Source organism: Notolepis coatsorum (assembly GCF_963971535.1).
Source record: "Notolepis coatsorum genome assembly, chromosome: 4".
Lineage (NCBI taxonomy): Eukaryota > Metazoa > Chordata > Actinopteri > Aulopiformes > Paralepididae > Notolepis > Notolepis coatsorum.
Window position 1 is genome coordinate 170,926,629 of NC_140168.1, and position 22,584 is coordinate 170,949,212.

Consider the following 22,584-nt stretch of genomic DNA (forward strand, 5'->3'; position numbering starts at 1 on the left):
ATGTGTAATGATAGTTTGTTATCAGCGAGCCATATGCAGATTCTGCCTAGTTCCGAGCTGAGGTTTTTTTCAACCTGTAACTTGTTCTTGTCAGAGACCAGCAGGGCTGAGTCGTCCGCAAACAGGAACAAGTTGCAGTCACAAGCTGACGACATGTCATTTGCATAAATTAGGAACAGTAGCGGTCCTAGTATGCTTCCTTGTGGAACACCACAGCTCACTGTGAGGGGGGGGGATAGGGTACCGTTTACCTCCACCATCTGTTCCCTCCCCTCAAGGTAGGATTGCATCCAGCTCACTGATAGACTATCAAAACCAATTGCTTTTAGCTTGTCAATCAGAATGGAGTGATTGACCGTGTCAAAGGCCTTTTGTAGGTCCAGCATGACCATGCCGCAGTATTTGCCTGCGTCCACCTCTTGTTTGATGTGGTCATTCAAATAGAGAAGGCATGTGTCAGTGGAGTGGGATGTTCTGAAGCCAGATTGGAATTCGTAGATTAGATTTTTTTCCGCTAGGTACTTTTCGACCTGTTCGTAGACTATTTTTTCCATGACTTTCGAGATGGAGGTGAGAATAGAAACAGGGCGGTAGTTGCCTGGGTCTAATTTGCTGCCCTTTTTGTGCAGAGGGGTCACCCTCGCAATTTTGAAGTCCTTGGGGACGTGTCCCTGTTTTATGGAGAGGTTTATTATGTGTGTGATGATTGGTGTGATGGCGGCTGCTGAGTCTCTGAGGAATTTGGAGGGGATGTTGTCATGGCCAGTGGCCTTGTTAGGTTGGAGGGCGCTCAGTTTATTGAGTACCTCATCTGTTGTTACCATTTCCAGCTTGAAGTCGTCCTTGCGGACCCCTAGGTTTTTGTAGTAAGCTACTATGTGTTCTACCCCATAAAGCCCTGAGTGGGAGGGTAGTTTGTTTACCAGTGTTGTGGCTATGTTTGTGAAGAAAATGTTTAAGTAATTGGCTACATCCAGCTTGTCTGTGATGAGCGTGTTGTCCGTTTTTATGTTTATGTTTGAGAATCTGGTTTTAAGTTTTTTACTGCATCCTAGTTGATTATTGAGTAATTTCCAAAGTTCACGTGGTTTGTTTTTGTTTTCCTCAGTTTTGTCATTGATGAAATTCTTTTTTGCAGTTTTGATCATGGAGTTTACGTCGTTTCTTAGTCTGTTTCTTTCTAGTTTGAGTTCAGTCACGTGGGCTTGGAGTTCACTGCTCGTGCTTTTAGTAAGCTTTGACTGACTTTTACGAAACTCAGAGCATTTTTTGTCTCTGGTTTTCATAGCGGCCAGTATTTCGGAGTGCATCCACGGCTCAGCGCGATTTTTTACCCTGGTGGTTCTTAGGGGGGCCATGTCGTTTAGTATTGCTGAGAATTTGGTTTTGAAACCAAGCCATGTTTCGTCAACCAGTGTACCATTGAGTTCATCTGACCAGTCCAGACTCTCCAGTTCAAGGTTGAAGGCCTCGCTAGAGTAGGTTTTGAGGTCTCTAGATGTGACTGTTTTGTGGCAGCCAGCCTTTTGTTTTAGTTTTTTTCGGGTACAGAATATCATATAATGATCACTTAACCCACATGCTATAACCCCTTTATTTGAGATCTTGGACTTGTCGGAGGTCAGAATGAGGTCAATGGTAGTCTGAGTTGATTCACATACACGTGTGGGTTGGGTGATTAGCTGGCTGAGGCCATGCAGATCACAAAACCTACTGAAGGCCTTGAAGACGGGTGCATCTTTTCGTTGCATATCCGTGTTCCAGTCTCCAATAAGAATTTTGTCTACATCCTCAACTCCAGCTAAACACCCATCCAGTGTATCATAAAAGCCACTATGATCTGGCGGCCTGTAGACTGTGCCAACCAGTAGGGATTTCGCCCTTTCGAATAGGATTTCCACCCATACAGTTTCAATTGATTTATGATTCAGGTCATTTCTGTTGATGAATTTGGTGTCCTTGTGTATGTACATACAGACACCACCTCCATGTTTGTTCCTATCATTCCTGATTATTGAGTAGTTCTCAATCTCTATCTCTGGATCTTTTACAGAATCGTCAAGCTTAGTTTCTGAGAAGCACAGTATGTTTGCCTTACCATTTATGAATATTTGTTTGATTTCATCCAATTTGTTTTTTAAGCTGTTAATGTTAATGTGAAAAATGTTCAGTCCATTGGCGTTGGTTATTTCATTGATGTTGGCAGGTTCGAAGTATTGTTCGTTTGTGATCTGTTCCTCTGTGTTGTTGTGGGTGGGAAGGGGGGAGGGGGGGGTCGGGTCCCGCGCCGTGCTGGAACAACAAAGAAGGGGGGAGGGGGGGGTCGGGTCCCGCGCCGTGCTGGAACAACAAAGGAGGGGGGAGGGGGGGGGTCGGGTCCCGCGCCGTGCTGGAACAACAAAGGACTCGTTCCTGGTTGTTTTCGTTGTTAGCTCTGCTAGCTAGCCGGCTATCGGGCGTCGAGATGTTTACATCCCGCGTCGAGATGGTCGTCATGGTTTCGACCCTCGGTTCACCTCCTCTCGTCACTGCCTCACGTGTGCTCGTCTGCTGTGGCGTCATTGGGGGAGCTTCGCCGCCCGCGCTGTGGATGTAGCCACAGGTTGCGTTGTTGATGCTGTTGGTCGCGATGGGAACCTCCATCGCTTCTTGCTGTAGTCTCTGGTTCCGTGTCATTACGGGACCAGGGTTCTGATGTATGTCACCCGACATGAGCAGATATAATAAAAACATTGATCTCTTATTACACTTGCCTGCCGGGGGTAATTTCTTTCGTTCCGGATTTGCAGTAAGTACTGCGTGGATCGCCGTGGCTCCGAAGGCTGGATGTTTCCTCTCCGTGCCCGTTAACAAGTAGAAGTCGCAATGGGACTGCTGATTTACGTTTTCGCTACCCTCCACTTCTGTCTGGAGTTGCTGCTTGAGTTGTGAATTCAGGTACAAATCAGGGTTTCCGTTAGAAAAAATTGTTGCCGGTCTCCGTGACCTGCAAGATTTCAACTACCGGACAAATGAGATTAATTCCGGTCATAGTTTATTGAGCTTTAAAACAATTAATAGGCAGGCTATATAAAGAATGTCATCCTCAAGGCATGTAGATTTATAATATTATTACTTAAAACTAGGCTACTTTTGCGTATACAGTCATTAATATATTCCAAATAAAATAAGTCCCTCGATACTCCGTCTCCGTGCTGCTGCTGACTTGAAATAAAATAGACCGCGTATGTGGCAGTCGGTCCGACACTAAACAGTCTGTTATAATCACATTTTTATGAGCTAACGAATTCCGTTATATTGGACATTTGTATTAATTATATCAAGCGAAGAACTGAGAAAGCAGAGAGACTGCAACATTATCGTGGTTTGCGTGACTACTCTCTCCACCTCAATGTCACGCGGTCGAAAAGGGCGCTTGTCTATTGGACAGTGGAAATGTGTGTGTGGCTGCGATCCTGTGTGTGCGCGCGCGCGCGTGTGTGTCTGCGTGTGTACTGCGGAGCCCAGATCAGCGGAGCCGAGTTTTGACATGGCATTGATCCATTGTTCTATTGAAGCACATTACCACCATCATCTCGCTAAACAACTTGTAGACCACGGTGTTTTTATGAGTGCCCACAAGTAGCCGTTTTAATAATATAATAAGCCGCGCGCCTCGGTAATAATAATAATAAGCCGCGTTTTTTCTTCCTTCTTCCCAAGATGCACAGACATAGATAGATAGATAGATAGATAGATAGAGAGATAGATAGATAGAGAGATAGATAGATAGATAGAGAGATTAGATGCAGTGTGCTTGTTTTGCAGTGAGTGCTGCGAGCAGTGGTAATAATAATCACTTCCTATATTTGGTTCGCGTTTGGTCCGATGAAGCGAACCGAGACCTACGTTTTTAAAGCTCTCGCTGACAACGTCGTTGTCATTATTAGAAGCAACGAGGAAACAAATGTAATGATCGTTTCGTTCATCGCATAGGCTATTTAATTTTAGCCTATTTTAATACAATTCAAATAATCAAATTGTGCTTAGACTCAGGGAATTATTTTCACCGGACATTAAGACCGGAGAAATTAAATATGTCGGACTTCAAGAGATTTTGCCGGACAAATACCGGTAATTACCGGCTAACGGAAACGCTGGTACAAATCCATAATCCACAGGAGGGAAAGTAGAAAATGCGCAAAGTACTTTTTTGTTGTTGCTCTGTTGCGTTGGTTACGGGAGCTACGTAAAATGCGACCGTCCATGTTGAAGCCGGATGTTTCAAAAAAACATAGACCTCTGTTCCTCTGAGGTCTATGTTCTGTTCCTCTGAGCTCTGTATGTTCTGTTCCTCTGAGCTTTGTATGTTCTGTTCCTCTGAGCTCTGTATGTTCTGTTCCTCTGAGCTCTGTATGTTCTGTTCCTCTGAGCTCTGTATGTTCTGTTCCTCTGAGCTTTGTATGTTCTGTTCCTCTGAGCTCTGTATGTTCTGCTCCTCTGAGGTCTATGTTCTGTTCCTCTGAGCTCTGTACGTTCTGTTCCTCTGAGCTCTGTATGTTCTGTTCCTCTGAGGTCTATGTTCTGTTCCTCTGAGGTCTGTATGTTCTGTTCCTCTGAGGTCTGTATGCTCTGTTCCTCTGAGGTCTATGTTCTGTTCCTCTGAGCTCTGTACATTCTGTTCCTCTGAGGTCTATGTTCTGTTCCTCTGAGGTCTATGTTCTGTGTCGGCTGCTGACTGAGGAAGCCGGTGATACCGTGGTGCTTCTGCCCCTCTCAGGACTCAGTCTTACACTGTTGTTTTCTGTTAAATACAATCAATATCAGTCAAGAACAGTCAAAACTATTACCATCAACTAAGATTGTGCTCCTGCATACGTGCCAACATTGATTTTTATTAGAAAGAAAAGCAGATGGCTACCATTCCCATCTTGATTCCTCTAATTCCATTGCATGTGTAAGTCTGCCTCTGTTAATGACCACCATATGATTATGGAAAGGTGTGTGTGTGTGTTTGTGTGTGTGAGACATCCTTAGGGAGCTGGTCATGGGAACAATCAGTGCAGACGGCCAGCCAAGCTGGTGACAACCCCGGAGCTGTGAGCTGGATTCGAACAGGCGAATCGAGCTCACAGCTCCGGGGCTGGTGACGAACGCAATCTCCGCTCGGCCACCTAACCGCCTGGGGGGGGGGGTCTTTTAATGAGGAGAGACTAGTGGGCTGCTTAATAGTTACATCAACAAACACTTATGTGCAGACACACACACACACACACACACAGATCACTTCCCAGCTCACTTTCCCCAGTTGACCTTTGCCCCTTAACGTCTCTCTCTCTCTCTCTCTCTCTCTCTCTCTCTCTCTCTCTCTCTCTCTCTCTCTCTCTCTCTCTCTCTCTCTCTCTCTCTCTCTCTCTCTCTCTCTCTCTCTCTCTCTCTTCTCTCTCAGTCTCTCTCTCTCTCTCTGTCATTTATATCACATTCAGGTCTTGTTCTGTTCAGTGGGGTGTCTGTCCTACATGCTATAAAACTCTCTGATGTGGGTTGGAGTTAAGTCGGGAGGGAGGGAGGGTTGTTATTGCCCACACCTCAGAATCTGGAGAGCGGTCTGGGGAAATAATATATCATTATAATATCATTATATATAGCTATACAGTATATATTTAGTATACATATATAGGCCATATCATAGCCACATAATTACTTATTTTACAGTGAATTTTTCCAGACTTCTTTTGGCGGAACCTGAGATGAGGCCAATAGCAGCCCCTCCCCTCCACCCACTTAACTCCAACCCACACAGCATACTAGGGATGCACAGAATATTCGGCCACCGAAAATTATCGGCAGAAAATGGTTAAAAAGCCATTTCCGGCTTTCGGCCGAAAGGGTTTTAGCACTGAAAATATATCACTGAATGTCAAATAACAGGGTTATGTAACGTTCGTAACCTAAAGTGTTGTTGTGATGACGTAATCAAAACGTGCCCAGACTTTGCGCAACGTATAACGTGAGCAGCTTGGCAGCTCTTCCTGCGTTCTTCAGCCTGTGATAACTAACTCCTCTTGGGAGTCGTGCTGTTTCTATGTAAACTCTGCAAGCAATGCATCCAATAAATGCGTCTTTAACATGCTTTATATCCTCGCCATTACTATATGCCCGTCACGGTTAAAACCTTTTAAACTAAGGCGGTCAGGTGGCGTAGCGGAGATTGCGTTCGTCACCAACACCGGAAACGCTGGATTCGCCTGTTCGAATCCAGCTCATAGCTCCGGCGTTGTCACCAGCTTGGCTGGCCGTTCACACTAATACAATTGGCTGTATTAGAGGGTGGAAAGCTGGCGGGGTGGGTCCGGGTCATTGTAAACAGCGACTCCTACAGTTCGGTCGGGGCGCCTGCTCAGCACGGATAGGATCTAAGGGGGGTAGTGTGATCCTTCCACACGTTACACCCTCTCAGTGAGAGTCCGCGCTGCCAGGTGAAAAGAAGCGGTTGATTGGCTAGACGTGTGTCGGAGGAAGCACATGATAGCCTCCACTCTCCCAGACCGACTGTGGGGGGTAAGTGCGCAGCGACCAGGAAGGGGATTGGGAATTGGCATAACGACTAACATTGGGATGGGAGAAAATCGGAGGAAAAAGGAGGGGGAAAAAGATAAAAAAAAAAAAAAAACTAACGTTAGCGTTAAGCTAGCTAACAACGCTTCCGGTCCTCTTTCACCCGTCTCTCGTAAGCTACGTCATCCCCCGCTAAGAATCACGGGAGATGTAGTAAATACAACAGTCCTTCCATAATTCCATGAATTATGACAGTAGCCACTACAGTAACATCATTAAGTCTGCTATAAGTTATTATCCCTCTCATGTGTGTGTCTTTATGCAGATCGTTATGCAGTTTTAAAGCACCTTGGCTTTGTTCTGAATGCACTTTGTTGTAGTTATCCTACAGAGAAAAGAAAATGCACTTGACTTTAATGCACATTTTGTTGTATGCAAAGAGAAAATGTTTAAATTGTACAATCTTTCAGCAGTCAGTCTGGAATTAATGTATGCATTCAAAAGTGCTGAATAAATGTTTTATGGGCCCATAATAGTGATTATTAATATTATTTATGTTAAGTTTAGCCACAATCATGTCTTTTGCCATAATCAGGAAGATGAAACAAAAAAGATACATTATATATATATTTATATGAATCATTTTCGGCCTTTCGGCATTCGGTTTTCGGCCAACTGTTTCCTATTTTCGGTATCAGTTTCTGCCAAGAATTTCCCATTCGGTGCATCCCTACAGCATACAATACCAAAACAGAACAATATAAACAAAGTGCAATATGATTAATTTGCCTAGAGGAGGCTGTTTGACGACATTTCAGATTATACCTTGAATATACTGTACTAGAACAATGGGACGTGTGTGTGTGTGTGTCTGTGTCTGCAAGACTGTTTTGACTTGTGAGTCCATTTGTCTAAACTGTTGTGTGTGTGTCTGAATGAAAATGTGTGTATGTCAGTGTGCATTTATGCATGTGTGTGTGTGTGTTTGTGTGTGTGTGATGTTTGTGTGTGTGTGTGTGTGTGTTCACATCTGTAATGTGCGTCCGTGAGAAAGAAGGTGGTGTACATCTGGTGTCTCTTTTTGTGTCTCAGTCACACCCCTGTGTTACATCAAAACAACCAGAACATTCCAGTCATCCAGCAGTAGCGACTCACGTCTGTTAGCTGTTAGCTCAGTGTCGTGCTAACTCAGTGTCGTGCTAGCTGCCAGCATACCTGCCCTGTTAGCTCAGTGTCGTGCTCGATGCCAGTACCCCTGCCCTGTTAGCTCAGTGTCGTGCTCGATGCCAGTACCCCTGCCCTGTTAGCTCAGTGTCGTGCTCGATGCCAGCACCCCTGCCCTGTTAGCTCAGTGTCGTGCTCGATGCCAGCACCCCTGCCCTGTTAGCTCAGTGTCGTGCTCGATGCCAGCACCCCTGCCCTGTTAGCTCAGTGTTGTGCTCGATGCCAGTACCCCTGCCCTGTTAGCTCAGTGTCGTGCTAGCTGCCTGCACCCCTGCCCTGTTAGCTCAGTGTCGTGCTCGATGCCAGCACCCCTGCCCTGTTAGCTCAGTGTCGTGCTCGATGCCAGTACCCCTGCCCTGTTAGCTCAGTGTTGTGCTCGATGCCAGTACCCCTGCCCTGTTAGCTCAGTGTCGTGCTCGATGCCAGTACCCCTGCCCTGTTAGCTCAGTGTCGTGCTCGATGCCAGTACCCCTGCCCTGTTAGCTCAGTGTCGTGCTAGCTGCCAGCACCCCTGCCCTGTTAGCTCAGTGTCGTGCTCGATGCCAGCACCCCTGCCCTGTTAGCTCAGTGTCGTGCTCGATGCCAGTACCCCTGCCCTGTTAGCTCAGTGTTGTGCTCGATGCCAGTACCCCTGCCCTGTTAGCTCAGTGTTGTGCTCGATGCCAGTACCCCTGCCCTGTTAGCTCAGTGTCGTGCTCGATGCCAGTACCCCTGCCCTGTTAGCTCAGTGTTGTGCTCGATGCCAGTACCCCTGCCCTGTTAGCTCAGTGTCGTGCTCGATGCCAGCACCCCTGCCCTGTTAGCTCAGTGTTGTGCTCGATGCCAGTACCCCTGCCCTGTTAGCTCAGTGTCGTGCTAGCTACCAGCACCCCTGCCCTGTTAGCTCAGTGTCGTGCTCGATGCCAGTACCCCTGCCCTGTTAGCTCAGTGTTGTGCTCGATGCCAGTACCCCTGCCCTGTTAGCTCAGTGTTGTGCTCGATGCCAGTACCCCTGCCCTGTTAGCTCAGTGTTGTGCTCGATGCCAGTACCCCTGCCCTGTTAGCTCAGTGTCGTGCTCGATGCCAGTACCCCTGCCCTGTTAGCTCAGTGTCGTGCTCGATGCCAGCACCCCTGCCCTGTTAGCTCAGTGTTGTGCTCGATGCCAGTACCCCTGCCCTGTTAGCTCAGTGTTGTGCTAGCTGCCAGCACCCCTGCCCTGTTAGCTCAGTGTCGTGCTCGATGCCAGTACCCCTGCCCTGTTAGCTCAGTGTCGTGCTAGCTGCCAGTACCCCTGCCCTGTTAGCTCAGTGTCGTGCTCGATGCCAGTACCCCTGCCCTGTTAGCTCAGTGTCGTGCTCGATGCCAGCACCCCTGCCCTGTTAGCTCAGTGTCGTGCTCGATGCCAGTACCCCTGCCCTGTTAGCTCAGTGTCGTGCTCGATGCCAGCACCCCTGCCCTGTTAGCTCAGTGTTGTGCTCGATGCCAGTACCCCTGCCCTGTTAGCTCAGTGTTGTGCTAGCTGTTAGCTCAGTGTCGTGCTAGCTCAGTGTCGTGCTCGATGCCAGTACCCCTGCCCTGTTAGCTCAGTGTTGTGCTAGCTGAAACACATGTATGTTAGCTGTTAGCTCAGTGTCGTGCTCGATGCCAGTACCCCTGCCCTGTTAGCTCAGTGTCGTGCTCGATGCCAGTACCCCTGCCCTGTTAGCTCAGTGTCGTGCTCGATGCCAGTACCCCTGCCCTGTTAGCTCAGTGTTGTGCTAGCTGTTAGCTCAGTGTCGTGCTAGCTGTTAGCTCAGTGTCGTGCTAGCTCAGTGTCGTGCTCGATGCCAGTACCCCTGCCCTGTTAGCTCAGTGTTGTGCTAGCTGTTAGCTCAGTGTCGTGCTCGATGCCAGTACCCCTGCCCTGTTAGCTCAGTGTTGTGCTAGCTGAAACACATGTATGTTAGCTGTTAGCTCAGTGTCGTGCTCGATGCCAGTACCCCTGCCCTGTTAGCTCAGTGTTGTGCTAGCTGAAACACATGTATGTTAGCTGTTAGCTCAGTGTCGTGCTCGATGCCAGCACCCAAACAAAATTCTGATTTATTTGTGCATTAAAATTTATTGATACCATCACCAAGCTCTAACCAAGTAACCATATATATTTTTTATGCGTTACAAGGTGTTCATACCACAGAGCTTGAACTATATTTCTTCACGCTTTAAATTGTATTCATACTACCGATCTCAAACTATATTTTATTACATGATAAAATGTATTCATAGTTCAGCTCTAACAATATAGTACACGTATACACAGTATGTACTACAGCTTGGTTTGGCTTAGAAAAATACAAAGTGTGTGTGTGTGCGCGCACAACATACCCTTCCCTCCCCCTCCCTCTCTATGCTAATAGGATGTAATGCCTAGTTCAGAAGACCAACTGAGGAAACACAAGATACCTAGGGAAGAGAACAAGGGGCATATCCCTCTTGAGATACATACTTTCACACTCCACCAGACCGCTTAGTTGTTGTTCTTAGCTCTATTTTATTTACATTTACCTTAGTTGCTATTGCATGTACATATGTGTTTTATTACATGTATAAATTAGAGGTGGGCATAGATTTTTTTTTTTTTATCTAGATGAATCTATCTGCAATCCTGGAGTATACTACTACTCTTATCGATACTGCTTAACGGTTCGGTACTTTATCGACATTGCTTTATTATTTATAATAAAAAATAAATATAATTTCTTCAGCAACAACAGCAGCAATGTTCTTTTATATAACTTTATAAATAAATAAATATAATAAATAAATATTATTTCTTCAGCAACAGCAGCAGCAATGTTCTTTTATATAACTTTATAAATAAATATAATAAATAAATATTATTTCTTCAGCAACAGCAGCAGCAAATGTTTTAAATGTGTCTGAATTATAGACTTTTTATAATAAACAACAAATGTAAGATAAAAAAAACTACTGTATATAAACTGAATGATTAGTTGTTACCTAAAGGCCTTGGACTCCACTGTAGAGAAGGGGTGCAGGCCTTTGACAACAAACTGGGTCACAGCCCTGTGACACTTGTTCCCCCTACCTCTGTCATCCTTCCTCTAGCTCAGACCTGGGCATTGTACGGCCTGCAGGCCAAATACGGCCCGCGGGATGATTCTGACCGGCCCGCAAAAGATTACATCATACAAAAAAAAAAATATATATTTTCTATTATTATTTTTTTAACCTTTTTTCTTTTCATGTCAACGTTCACACGCACAATATACGCTTACCTAGGATTTGACTTGATTCAACAACAAAGCAGTCGGGGCAATGGCAAGCCAAAAACGGTCAAAAGTGTGGTTATTTGAAGTTTGGATTTTTTTTCTTCACAACTGAGGTAGGTAGATAACATTTTTAGAGACTAAAGTACAGAAAAAAGGTACCATCGGGTACCGGTATCGATTCACAGGTACCGGTACCGTATCGGTTCAAATGTGAACGGTACCCATCCCTACTGAGCACACAACTGCAGGGCAAGGTCGTTTTTGCTCATGAAATGCATAGCCATGTGAAAGCCTTCATGACAAAGTTGCAATTAATTTCAAGGCAACTAGGCAGCAACAATCTCGAACACATGAAAACCCAAGTCAAAAACACAAGTCAAACCATCAGATGATCACCGGCACAGGTACCCATCCATGTTAGGAGAGGAGAACTGCATGATGAATTTTCAAGGCGTTTTCAAGTATTAAAAAGGTTGAGGATTAAATGCAGCTGGTTTCCTCTCCCTTTACCTGCAGTGGTGATAGTGCACCCACTGATGTTCAGCTTGAACTCATTGACCTGCAGTCTGATTCACTACTGAAAGAGCACTTTAAGTCAGCATCACTGCTAGAGTTCTACTCTGCTCTCAAGGAGGATAACTTTCCAAACATGGGGAGACATGCTCAGAAGATGTTGGTTCTCTTTGGATCCACCTACATATGTGAACAGACATTCTCAGTCATGAAGTTTACCAAATCCAGGTACAGATCCTCTCTCACTGATGAACATGTCAGCTGGGCTTCACATCTCCACCTCAGACATTCAACCTGACTTTGATGGACTTGTTAAAGCTCAAAAGAGACTGGATTCCTCACACTGAATGAAGAAAAATAAGTGAAGAACACAAAAATGTGGGAATATAACAAGTGAAATGGGACACTTGATCATTTTCTTCTTTCTGCACAGTTAAAAAAAAGAACTGAAGAACACTAAAATGTGGAAATATAACAAAGTGAAATGGGACACATGATCTTTTTTTTTGCACAGTTCTGAAAACATTAAATGTAAAGTCAAAAAGGCTACAAAACTGGGACACTTTTCTTTACACAGTTACACAGTTCAGTGACATGTCTTGTTTATGTTAGCTACAAAGATGATGTGATGTCTTTAGAAATCTAAGAAAATCCTTGTTTCAATAGTATATGAAACTCAAAATGCCCTTTGTTATTAATGTGACTGAAAATGAGTTAAATGTTTCACATTTTGTTTATCATTATTATTATTTATCATTTTGGAAATTCTATTTGAATAAATTATATTTTTGAAAGCTAACCTCACCTTTTAATTGCCAAATAATAACACACTCTTACCAGATAATTACAAAACAATGCCATTTACTGCTTTTTATATAGAAATAAAATGTATATTATGCATAATTGAGTTCGGAATTTTGGCCCGGCCCTCCAAAATATTTTCAGTTGCTCATTTGGCCCCCTGGGAAAAATAATTGCCCACCCCTGCTCTAGCTGCTAGGGTGAAGGGACTTGGCTTGGCTGGGACCGGTGGTGGAGGGAGAGGGAGGAGGCGTGGGCTGGGACTTGGTGGCTGAATGATTATCTATAAAAAGTTGTCATCTTTCAAATATATTTGTAGCTAAACAATTAGCTAAGGTTAGCAATTATATTTGATTTATTAGCCTATTCGTAATAATTCGTTATTAGCCTAGCTAACTCCGTATTATCTTGGCTTACCTGCAGTGGACGTGCATGGAGATGGAACACTGCGAGCAAAGCAGTCGAAAATGGCGCATTTCTGCAGACTAATGTTATGTTTTGACAACAGATGTTTTGACAAATTGCTTGTATTGCCACCCATACTTGCAAATATTTTATTTCACTTGTGGCAACGTGCGTTGTCGGCATCGACTTTCGTAAAGTGTACCCAGACTTTCGTTTTGTTCTCTCCGCCATGATGAGCGCAGAGCTCGGTCTGTGTCCTCAGCGCTTCAGCAGCACGGAGCCAAGTATAGGCCCCGCCCTGAAATACCCGTATGTGTGAGTGAGTGAGTGGCTCGCTTCTCGTGCAGACAGACCGATAGAGAGGAGGAGACCCAAGTTTGAGAAATAGATTAACGGCGTCAATTGTATTATCGCGCGATAATAGTCCGGCGTTAACCCAGCACGTTAACGCCGTTAACGGCCCAGCTCTAGTATATATACATACTAGGGGTGCACCGATATATCGGTCGGGTATCGGTATCGGCCGATAAGTGCCTTGTTGACTGCCATCCGATGGCAGTGGCCGATAATTATCTGTCAATTTGTGTCGCGTCAATCTGGTCCACACGGTCAAACTTTGAAAACAACACTAAAACCCTGCCTACTCCTCCGACGTTCTGCAAACTGTCACTCACAAGCATTCTGGCACTCGCTGAATCTTAATTCAGCGAGTAATTTCATTTCATGTATGGGTGAGGAGACATAATAGTGATAATCTAGCATTGATTTCAAGATGATTAGATAATCAGCCGAAAAATTACAACGTGATGACTGGATTACAGTAAAATGCAGTTTTCTTGCCTTTTTCCTGGAATTACTGAAAAACACCCAAACCATACTCTATTCAAAACGGTATACAACGGAAATGTACGGATGAAAAAACAATCTGTCTCGGGCATGTTGACTAGAAGCAACTCACTGAGACCCGACGGCGTTATTAAACCCATAGATATAATATAAGATATATTTTAAGCACTCGCAAATGTCACAGTCTAAAACTATATCCATTGAATAAAGACCTGGCAATGAATGGGGTATCAGCGCCCCCTGCTGCTGGCGGTCAATGTGTTAACATATTGCAGAATGGGTACAATACAGTACAGCTCAATACAACAACAGTGCTAAGACTGGAGGATGAAGACCAGAAAAAGACTTTCGGCTTTTTTACATAAGGGACCTCCATTTTCAATTCATCAAAACATTTAGAGACATACAAATATACAGTAGTTTCATAAATTTAATTTTAAATTGTGTTAGTTGAACAATCGGTATCGGTATCGGCCGCAAATGTTCATATTGGTGCATCCCTAATTGTAACTGAGGGGTACAATTCCCTGACTGTATTACTAGATATGATACTTACTACCACTACCTTTGTACTTAATATTCGGCCACCCAGTACACGGCATAAATATATTATGATGAACACTGTCACGTAGATGAAACGGATCCAACACAAATGTACGAATTAGAAATAGGTCTTTATTTCTACACAGCGATGGTGTGTAGAGCAAGCACTTAATCAAATCAATCACATTTATGAATGGAAATTAGTATGCACTTTTATGGCAAGAGTATTCGTCGGTATATCAATAGAGAATGTCCAATCTCTGAAGGCGCAGGTGGTACATATACGACCTGGAATAGTTTAAGGAATAACAGCAATGATACTTTAATGATTATATACTGGACACACTAGGGGGGGTTAATCCGGTCGCTTGTAAGCCGACAGGAGTAGGAGGGGGGGGGGGGGTAGAATCCGGCTGCCTCATCCGGCCAAGGGTATCCCAGGTGAACCCACTGTAGTGCCGTTCAATGCGCCGGCGATCCTTGGACCACAGATGAAAGCAGGTGGACTCTTTGTGGGCCGGCGTCGTCCGGTCCACGGAGGAGAGACGTGAAGCGACCTCGTCTTGCAGAGCGTCTCCTCACCTTGCGTCCTCTCCAGGGGGGGGGTGGTTCCAACACACGGCAGTGTCGGGGGTCTTTATCCATGGAATAATCAAAGTATACAAAGCATAATCCGTGCCTGGGAAGGCGGGCTGTCGTCGGTAGAATAATCCGGTATACAGGTCCACTCGCTCGTCGGCTCTGGGGCTCCTCGGGTGCAGCTTCACGTGGGGTCAACCACCCTGGATAAGCAGCCAGTTCTCTGCCCGAAACGATGGGGTACTGACTACGGTAGTATTCTCACCGCACGAAGCACTATATATTAACAGACTATTATTAGCTTAATAGACTACGTCCAACTCGACGATATAGTGCCAAATATGACTATTCAAATATTAATATACACGATGTCTCAATACCGAGGGTAGGCGAACTTGGCCTTACTCCCACACGTGGCGTCGCGGGGAGGCTTTACGTCTGTGACTCTATTGGAGGGTAAGAAACTGGACTGAAAAGAAAGTCCTACTTTAGTAGCGCAGTATATATACGCACTATGAACAAATAGTCCCATTAGTGGTGCGGTAGTCAGATTCCTACGCGGAACTAAGACTTGTTCGTACATGTGGAGTGGTACGTTTGAACTGGGTCTGAGGGGTATGGCAGCCTGGCACCAAGGTCTCGACCAATAGTAGAATGGAGACTATTATGGGATGTTCAGTAGGCTAGAATGGATATTCAATGCATATTGTACAAGGAATATACAAGGGATATCAGGGAATATTAGAGAATATACAAATACAATTAAATATATATATATAAATAAATATATATATTCGGTTTAATCTGGCCCTTCACAACAGCCACCCCCTGATTGGTCCCAGACCTAATCAGTTAAACAGAGACAGATTAATCGCGTTGTCTATTTACACATAAGGGTTTGCTGTAGGGGTCAGTCAACTTCACAAAGTCATAGGGTTATAGGGTCATGGTCATCATCGATTGTGTCTGGGAGTCGAGGCAGTTCTATGAGCCTCGTCACGGGACGGGTGTAAGTGCGACCCTGGACGAGCACTTCAGCTGCTCGGACCTTGCCGTCGGCACCGGTGATCACTTTGCTTACGCGGCCGGCCGGCCACATAGCTCTGGGCAGTGATTGATCAATAATCATGACGACTGTTCCTTCTGTCAAATTGTCTCTCTCCTTTACCCACTTCTGGCGGGTCTGTAGAGACGGTAGGTAGTGCAGTAGGAAACTGCTCCAAACTTGTCGGCTGTTCAATACGATCGGGTATTTAATGTCATCCGGTAGATTGGGGCTCTGTGTAGGCGACCACCCACTCTGATGAGGGTATGAGCGTCGCTCTCGGGGGCCAGATGAATTAATCTGCTGTCGGATGGGACGGGCTTTCCTCCCTGTAGACAGGCCAATTCATCGGGGAACGAGTCTCTCTGGGCTCGCTGCAGTAGAAGCAATTCTGCTTCCTCGTAGTTCGCTGCTGACATATCAGCGGGGGACTTGCACTCCGGGTGGTACCGCAGGAATGTTCTTTGTTGTGCACTCTCTATGGACGTGCAATCGTCTATGTTAGGGTCGGTGGAGGCTACGGTGCTCAATCCACAGAACACAGACTTCTTATTTTCCACCTCCTCTGGACTTGCTTCCCTCGGGATAGGCATGGGCCACTGTCCTTCCGGGAGTCTTAGGAATGCGGGGCCGTCACTGTAGACATTGCGACGGGTGAGGTCATCTAGGGGCATCCCCCGGGTGATGACGTCAGCTGGGTTCTGTTTTGTATCAACGTAGCGCCACTCTGTTTCTCCGGTTAACTCTTCGGTTAAGTCTTGAATCTCGGTGACTCTGACTCCCACGAAGACTTTGTACTTGCATGAGTCCGATTTGATCCAGGCGACTACCGTCGTGGAATCTGACCACAGGATTGTTCTAGACACCGGTATGGTGAGCTCACGTTGGATGAGCGTGGCTAGGTGCGCTCCGGCTAGGGCTGCGCAGAGCTCTAGACGTGGGATAGATTGTTGCTTGCGTGGGGCTATTCTCGAGCGGGCGAGGACAAATGCTGTGTAGATCTCTCCCCCCTTCTCTTGGGCCCGCAAGTAGGCTACTGATCCGTATGCGACCTCTGAGGCGTCACTGAAGACGTGTAAGTCCATTTTACATGTCTCTGGCCTCACCGTGGGTGGGAAGTAGCTTCGGCGCATATTAACGCCTGGGAGTGAGTGGAGCTCCATCTCCCACTCTCTCCAGGTGGATGCAAGGTGTGCGGGAATGGGGTCGTCCCAGCCCTGGTCCTTGTCCCACAATGCTCGTACAATCATTTTTGCCCTGGTGGTGTACGGTAGAATACATCCTAGCGGGTCATATTGTCGGGCGAGTGTTGTGTACACACTCCGTCTGGTGGTCGGCGCCGCCGCCGGCCTTCCCTGCTCCGTAGTCAGGGGCTTGTGTCTGTAGTGAAGCGAATCTGTTTTGAATCGCCACACCAATCCCAGGGTCATCTCCTGGGCTTCTCCCGGGATTGTAGCCATCCAGGTCTCGCTGCTGGCTGCCTTGTCCTCGGAGGAGAGGCTGCGCAGTACTTGCGGATCGCTGCTGGCCCACTGCCTGAGATCAAAGCCGCCTTTGATCAATGAGGCGCGGAGTTTAATCAGGAGAGCCTCGGCTTCTTCTTGGGTTGAAAGGCTTTGTAGACAGTTGTCTACGTAGAAGCTGTTCTTTACGCTGTGTCGGACCTCTTCGTCCGCTGCTGGGTCCTCTGCTACATGTTTCTGTAGTGCAAATGTAGCACAGCAGGGGCTGCACGTCGTTCCGAAGGGGAGGACTTCCCATTGGTAGGTGGCTGGGTGCTCATCTCCTGGCTTCTCTCTCCATAGGAACCGTAACAGGGGCTTGTCCGCCTCTACTAATCTCACCTGCAGGAACATTCCTTTAATGTCCCCGCTGATGGCCACCTTTTCCTGGCGGAAGCGGAGTAGAACGCCGAGTAGGGAGGGGCCGAGTGTGGGACCGGGCAGTAACTCTTTATTCAGATTTTGGGATCCGATCTGGTAGCTGCAGTTAAATACTATGCGGTCTTTACCGTTGTGATGGACCTTGTGGTGAGGCACGTACCACGATTCAGTGGTCTGGTCAGCCTCTTTAATGTCCATCTTTGTGACGTGTCCCGCTGTGATGAGCTTCTCAATCTCAGCGCGGTATACACTCTCTTGGGCGGGGTTCTTGGCTAAGCGCCGCTCCGTGTTCAGCAGGTACCGTTCTGTGGCGTCTGTCTTGGCGTGGAAAGTAGGCATTCCTTCTCGCCGCAGGAGTGGCGTGGCGTATCTCAACACGCCGTTGACCGGGACTCTCTTGGTCCCTGTCTCGAGGAGGTGAATGGCGTAAATGTCATCTTTAGAGCGAATGTCTTTCTTTCCGTTCTTAAAGGGCATTTGTTCCAAGGTCCATAGCCGCTCTACGTGTTGCAGGAGTGCGGTTTCTCCCTCTGTGACTCGGGAGTGGAGACATCTAGTGGCTGTACTTCGGTTGAGAGATTTGGCGAGCGGGCCTTGGAGAGTCCATCCCAAACGGGTCTCGACTGCTGCAGGACAGCCTCGGGGTCCGGTATGAACCCGGTCTATCGGGACAATGAGGTCTGCATGGTCGGAGCCTATCAACAGGGTCGGCATAGCATTGTCTATGAGCGGGATCGGTAACTTGCGCAGATGTGCATATTTCTCCATCAGCTTGGCGACGGGGTATGTGTACCGCGACAGTCCTATTTCTTGGCTGGTGAAAGCGTCTGTAATCTGGTACCGTCGCTCAGGCTGGCCGCTTGCTGCGATAGAGAATGAGACATTCTCGCCCTTTATCGTCTTCAAATCTCGTCTTATTGTCCGAATTGTCATTTGGGTTTCGCTTCCCCGCAGCCCTAGCTGGGCCGCAGCGGAGGCGAGCAGCAGGGTCTTCTCTGACCCATCATCGAGGACGGCGTAAGTGTCCAGGACTTTATTCTGGTAGCTTAGTGTCACACGCACTACTTTTAGGAGTACTCGGGCTCCACTGCTGCTGGCGGGATCGATGTACATGACGCTCGCTTTGCGGCTGGATGGTGCGGGTGAACATACATACATACCAACTATTCGCCTGTTATATTCTCCATCCATTCCATAGCAACACTATTATCACCGACATCCAAGTTCGGGCATCCCCCTTTGAACAGCCCATCTGAGGTTTCTCTCCTGTGGTGCTTTTTTCCTATTGCTAGGTTTTTAGTTATTTTTATTTGTATTTTATTTTTTATTTTTTTGTGATGTTTCTTCTTGACTTGTTCAAGAAGACTTGTCCAGCCTATAGGGGCATTACCTTGTGATTTCGGGCTTTTCAAATACATTTGATTCGATTAGAGCGCAGGGCTAGCCATTCATGGCTCCCCCAGAACAGGTAGGAGGTCAGTGCCTTGCTCAAGAACACTTCGACAAGGATGGGCATGCTGGCTGTTGTGGGGGTCTTACAGGATGACCTCTCCGACCCCCGGCCCACCCTCCCTCCCTCTGATCGGCATATTAGTCTTTCTAAACTCTTATGACAGGCCTATAACATGTTCTATATTCCTACCAAGTGATTTAGAACCTGTCCCATTGGGACTCATTTAGTCTTGTTATATATAATCATACATTATGAGCTATTGTAACTTAGTTAATACCCACATTTACACTGCATTAGGAACTAAGCGCGGACATCCACGCAAAGTGATCCCATATGTTTTTAATGTGGCGACTTAATTATCTTTCATGAAGCTTTTTGGCTCTCCTGTGGCTAACTGAAACCAGCTGAGCACACAAGAGAGGGTAGAGGTAGGGAGGTAGAGGTAGGGAGAGGGATATGGAGTGAGAGTGAGGGAGATAGAGAGGGGGGGGGGAGATAGAGGACTTCAAACCTCATTTATACTGTAAGATAATAATAATAATTGGCATTCTTTTCTTGGGAGGTGTTACCTAACCTACTGTACCATCTGCTGCCTGTTGTTTATTTCCTCCTCTTTTCTTCCACATCCTTCTATCTCTCTCTCTCTCTCCCCCCCCTCTCTCTCTCTCTCCACAGCTGATAGCGGTGTATGAGGAACAGGAACCTCACCACGGGGGCGACGGCACCAGCGCCAGCTCCACCGGCACCCAGAGCCCGGACCTGTTCGCCGCGGAGCTCAGCGCCAGCAGCGCGTCAGCCTTCCAGCCCTACCAGGCCTCCAGCGAGATCGAGGTCACGCCCTCGGCCCTGCGCACCAGTAAGTACCACCGGGCGGGCGGGGAGGCTCACATGGGGTGTGGTGTGGGGAGGCTCACATGGGGTGTGGTGTGGGGAGGCTCACATGGGGTGTGGTGTGGGGAGGCTCACATGGTGTGTGGTGCGGGGAGGCTCACATGGTGTGTGGTGCGGGGAGGCTCACATGGTGTGTGGTGTGGGGAGGCTCACATGGGGTGTGGTGTGGGGAGGCTCACATGGGGTGTGGTGTGGGGAGGCTCACATGGTGTGTGGTGTGGGGAGGCTCACATGGTGTGTAGTGTGGGGAGGCTCACATGGGGTGTGGTGTGGGGAGGCTCACATGGTGGGTGGTGTGGGGAGGCTCACATGGGGTGTGGTGTGGGGAGGCTCACATGGTGTGTGGTGTGGGGAGGCTCACATGGGGTGTGGTGTGGGGAGGCTCACATGGTGTGTGGCGCTTTGAGATTAGTGTCTCGGATGGATGGATGAAATCCGATGGATGATATGATGAATGGATGGATGAAATCAGATAGACGATGGATGGATGATATGATGAATGGATGGATGCAATCACATATGCATGATGGATGGATGGATGAAATCAGATAGACGATGGATGGATGAAATTATGAATGAATGGATGGATGGATGTATTGATCATGGATGAATGAAATTATGAATGTATGTATGAAATCACATATATGAGGGATGTATGAAATCACATATATGAGGGATGTATGAAATCACATATATGAGGGATGTATGAAATCACAGATAGATGATGGATGTATGAAATCACAGATAGATGAATTAATTAATTGATGGACGGATGGATAGATTGATGGTGAGATGATAATAAACAAATACATGGATGGATGAATGTATTGATGGATGAAAGACGAATATGTTTAACTCGTAAGTCTCTCTCACCTGAGGGCACACTTAGTAGCGAAAATGTAGCAGAATATAGACAAGATTGCCTCTTGAATCATGTCGCATGTCACACACAATACCCCCCCCCCCCCCCCCACCCCCCCCCACCCCCTATACTAAAGTCTTATATCAGCTAACTCTGGCAACGCGGCCAAACCTGACAAATTACCTCGTCACGCACAGAACGGCGCCACTCTCCTCTCCATAAATTGTGCTAATTGGACAAGCAGGTCTTATTCCAGGCAGAGAAAGATCGCTGCTTAAGCCTCCGAAAAGTAACTAATTAGTTCTGTTGGCCGTGTCCTAAATCAAATGAAACACAGAGGCCACCTCTGCAGAGCTCCCTCTCAGCCGAGTCTCCTTCACCTGCGCTAATTAGTAACCGTCTTTAATGTGGAGACGCGCGGGTAAGACGTTGATTTGATTTGTACTGAGCTGAGCTCTTCACACACATCCCCCCTCCTCCTCCTCCTCCTCCTCCTCATGACCATACACACACATCCCCCCTCCTCCTCCTCCTCATGACCATACACACACATCCCTCCTCCTCCTCCTCCTCATGACCATACACACACATCCCCCCTCCTCCTCCTCCTCCTCCTCATGACCATACACACACATCCCTCCTCCTCCTCCTCCTCATGACCATACACACACATCCCCCCTCCTCCTCCTCCTCCTCCTCATGACCATACACACACATCCCTCCTCCTCCTCCTCCTCCTCATGACCATACACACACATCCTCCTCCTCCTCCTCATGACCATACACACACATCCTCCTCCTCCTCATGACCATACACACACATCCTCCTCCTCCTCATGACCATACACACACATCCTCCTCCTCCTCCTCCTCATGACCATACACACACATCCTCCTCCTCCTCATGACCATACACACACATCATCCTCCTCCTCATGACCATACACACACATCCTCCTCCTCCTCATGACCATACACACACATCCTCCTCCTCCTCCTCCTCATGACCATACACACACATCATCCTCCTCCTCATGACCATACACACACATCATCCTCCTCCTCCTCCTCCTCCTCCTCCTCCTCCTCATGACCATACACACACATCATCCTCCTCCTCCTCATGACCATACACACACATCCCTCCTCCTCCTCATGACCATACACACACATCCTCCTCCTCATGACCATACACACATCATCCTCCTCCTCCTCCTCATGACCATACACACACATCATCCTCCTCCTCCTCATGACCATACACACACATCCTCCTCCTCCTCATGACCATACACACACATCATCCTCCTCCTCCTCATGACCATACACACACATCCTCCTCCTCCTCATGACCATACACACACATCATCCTCCTCCTCCTCCTCCTCCTCCTCCTCATGACCATACACACACATCCTCCTCATCCTCCTCATGACCATACACACACATCCTCCTCCTCCTCCTCCTCCTCATGACCATACACACACATCCTCCTCCTCCTCATGACCATACACACACATCCTCCTCCTCCTCATGACCATACACACACATCCTCCTCCTCCTCATGACCATACACACACATCCTCCTCCTCCTCATGACCATACACACACATCCTCCTCCTCCTCCTCATGACCATCCACACACATCCTCCTCCTCCTCCTCATGACCATACACACACATCCTCCTCCTCCTCCTCCTCCTCATGACCATACACACACATCCCTCCTCCTCCTCGTGACCATACACACACAT

At 47.2% G+C, this 22,584-nt stretch overlaps 1 protein-coding gene across 1 annotated transcript in view; it reads left to right on the top strand.

Moving 5' to 3' along the window:
• The window catches only part of LOC311226746 (partitioning defective 3 homolog), a gene marked incomplete at its 3' end in the record, with an annotated part of 616,272 nt that overhangs the window by 307,469 nt on the left and 286,219 nt on the right, over positions 1 to 22,584 (top strand). The window contains 1 exon segment of the mRNA XM_084312156.1: positions 19,754 to 19,934. Coding sequence (XP_084168282.1) covers positions 19,754 to 19,934 — 181 coding nt within the window.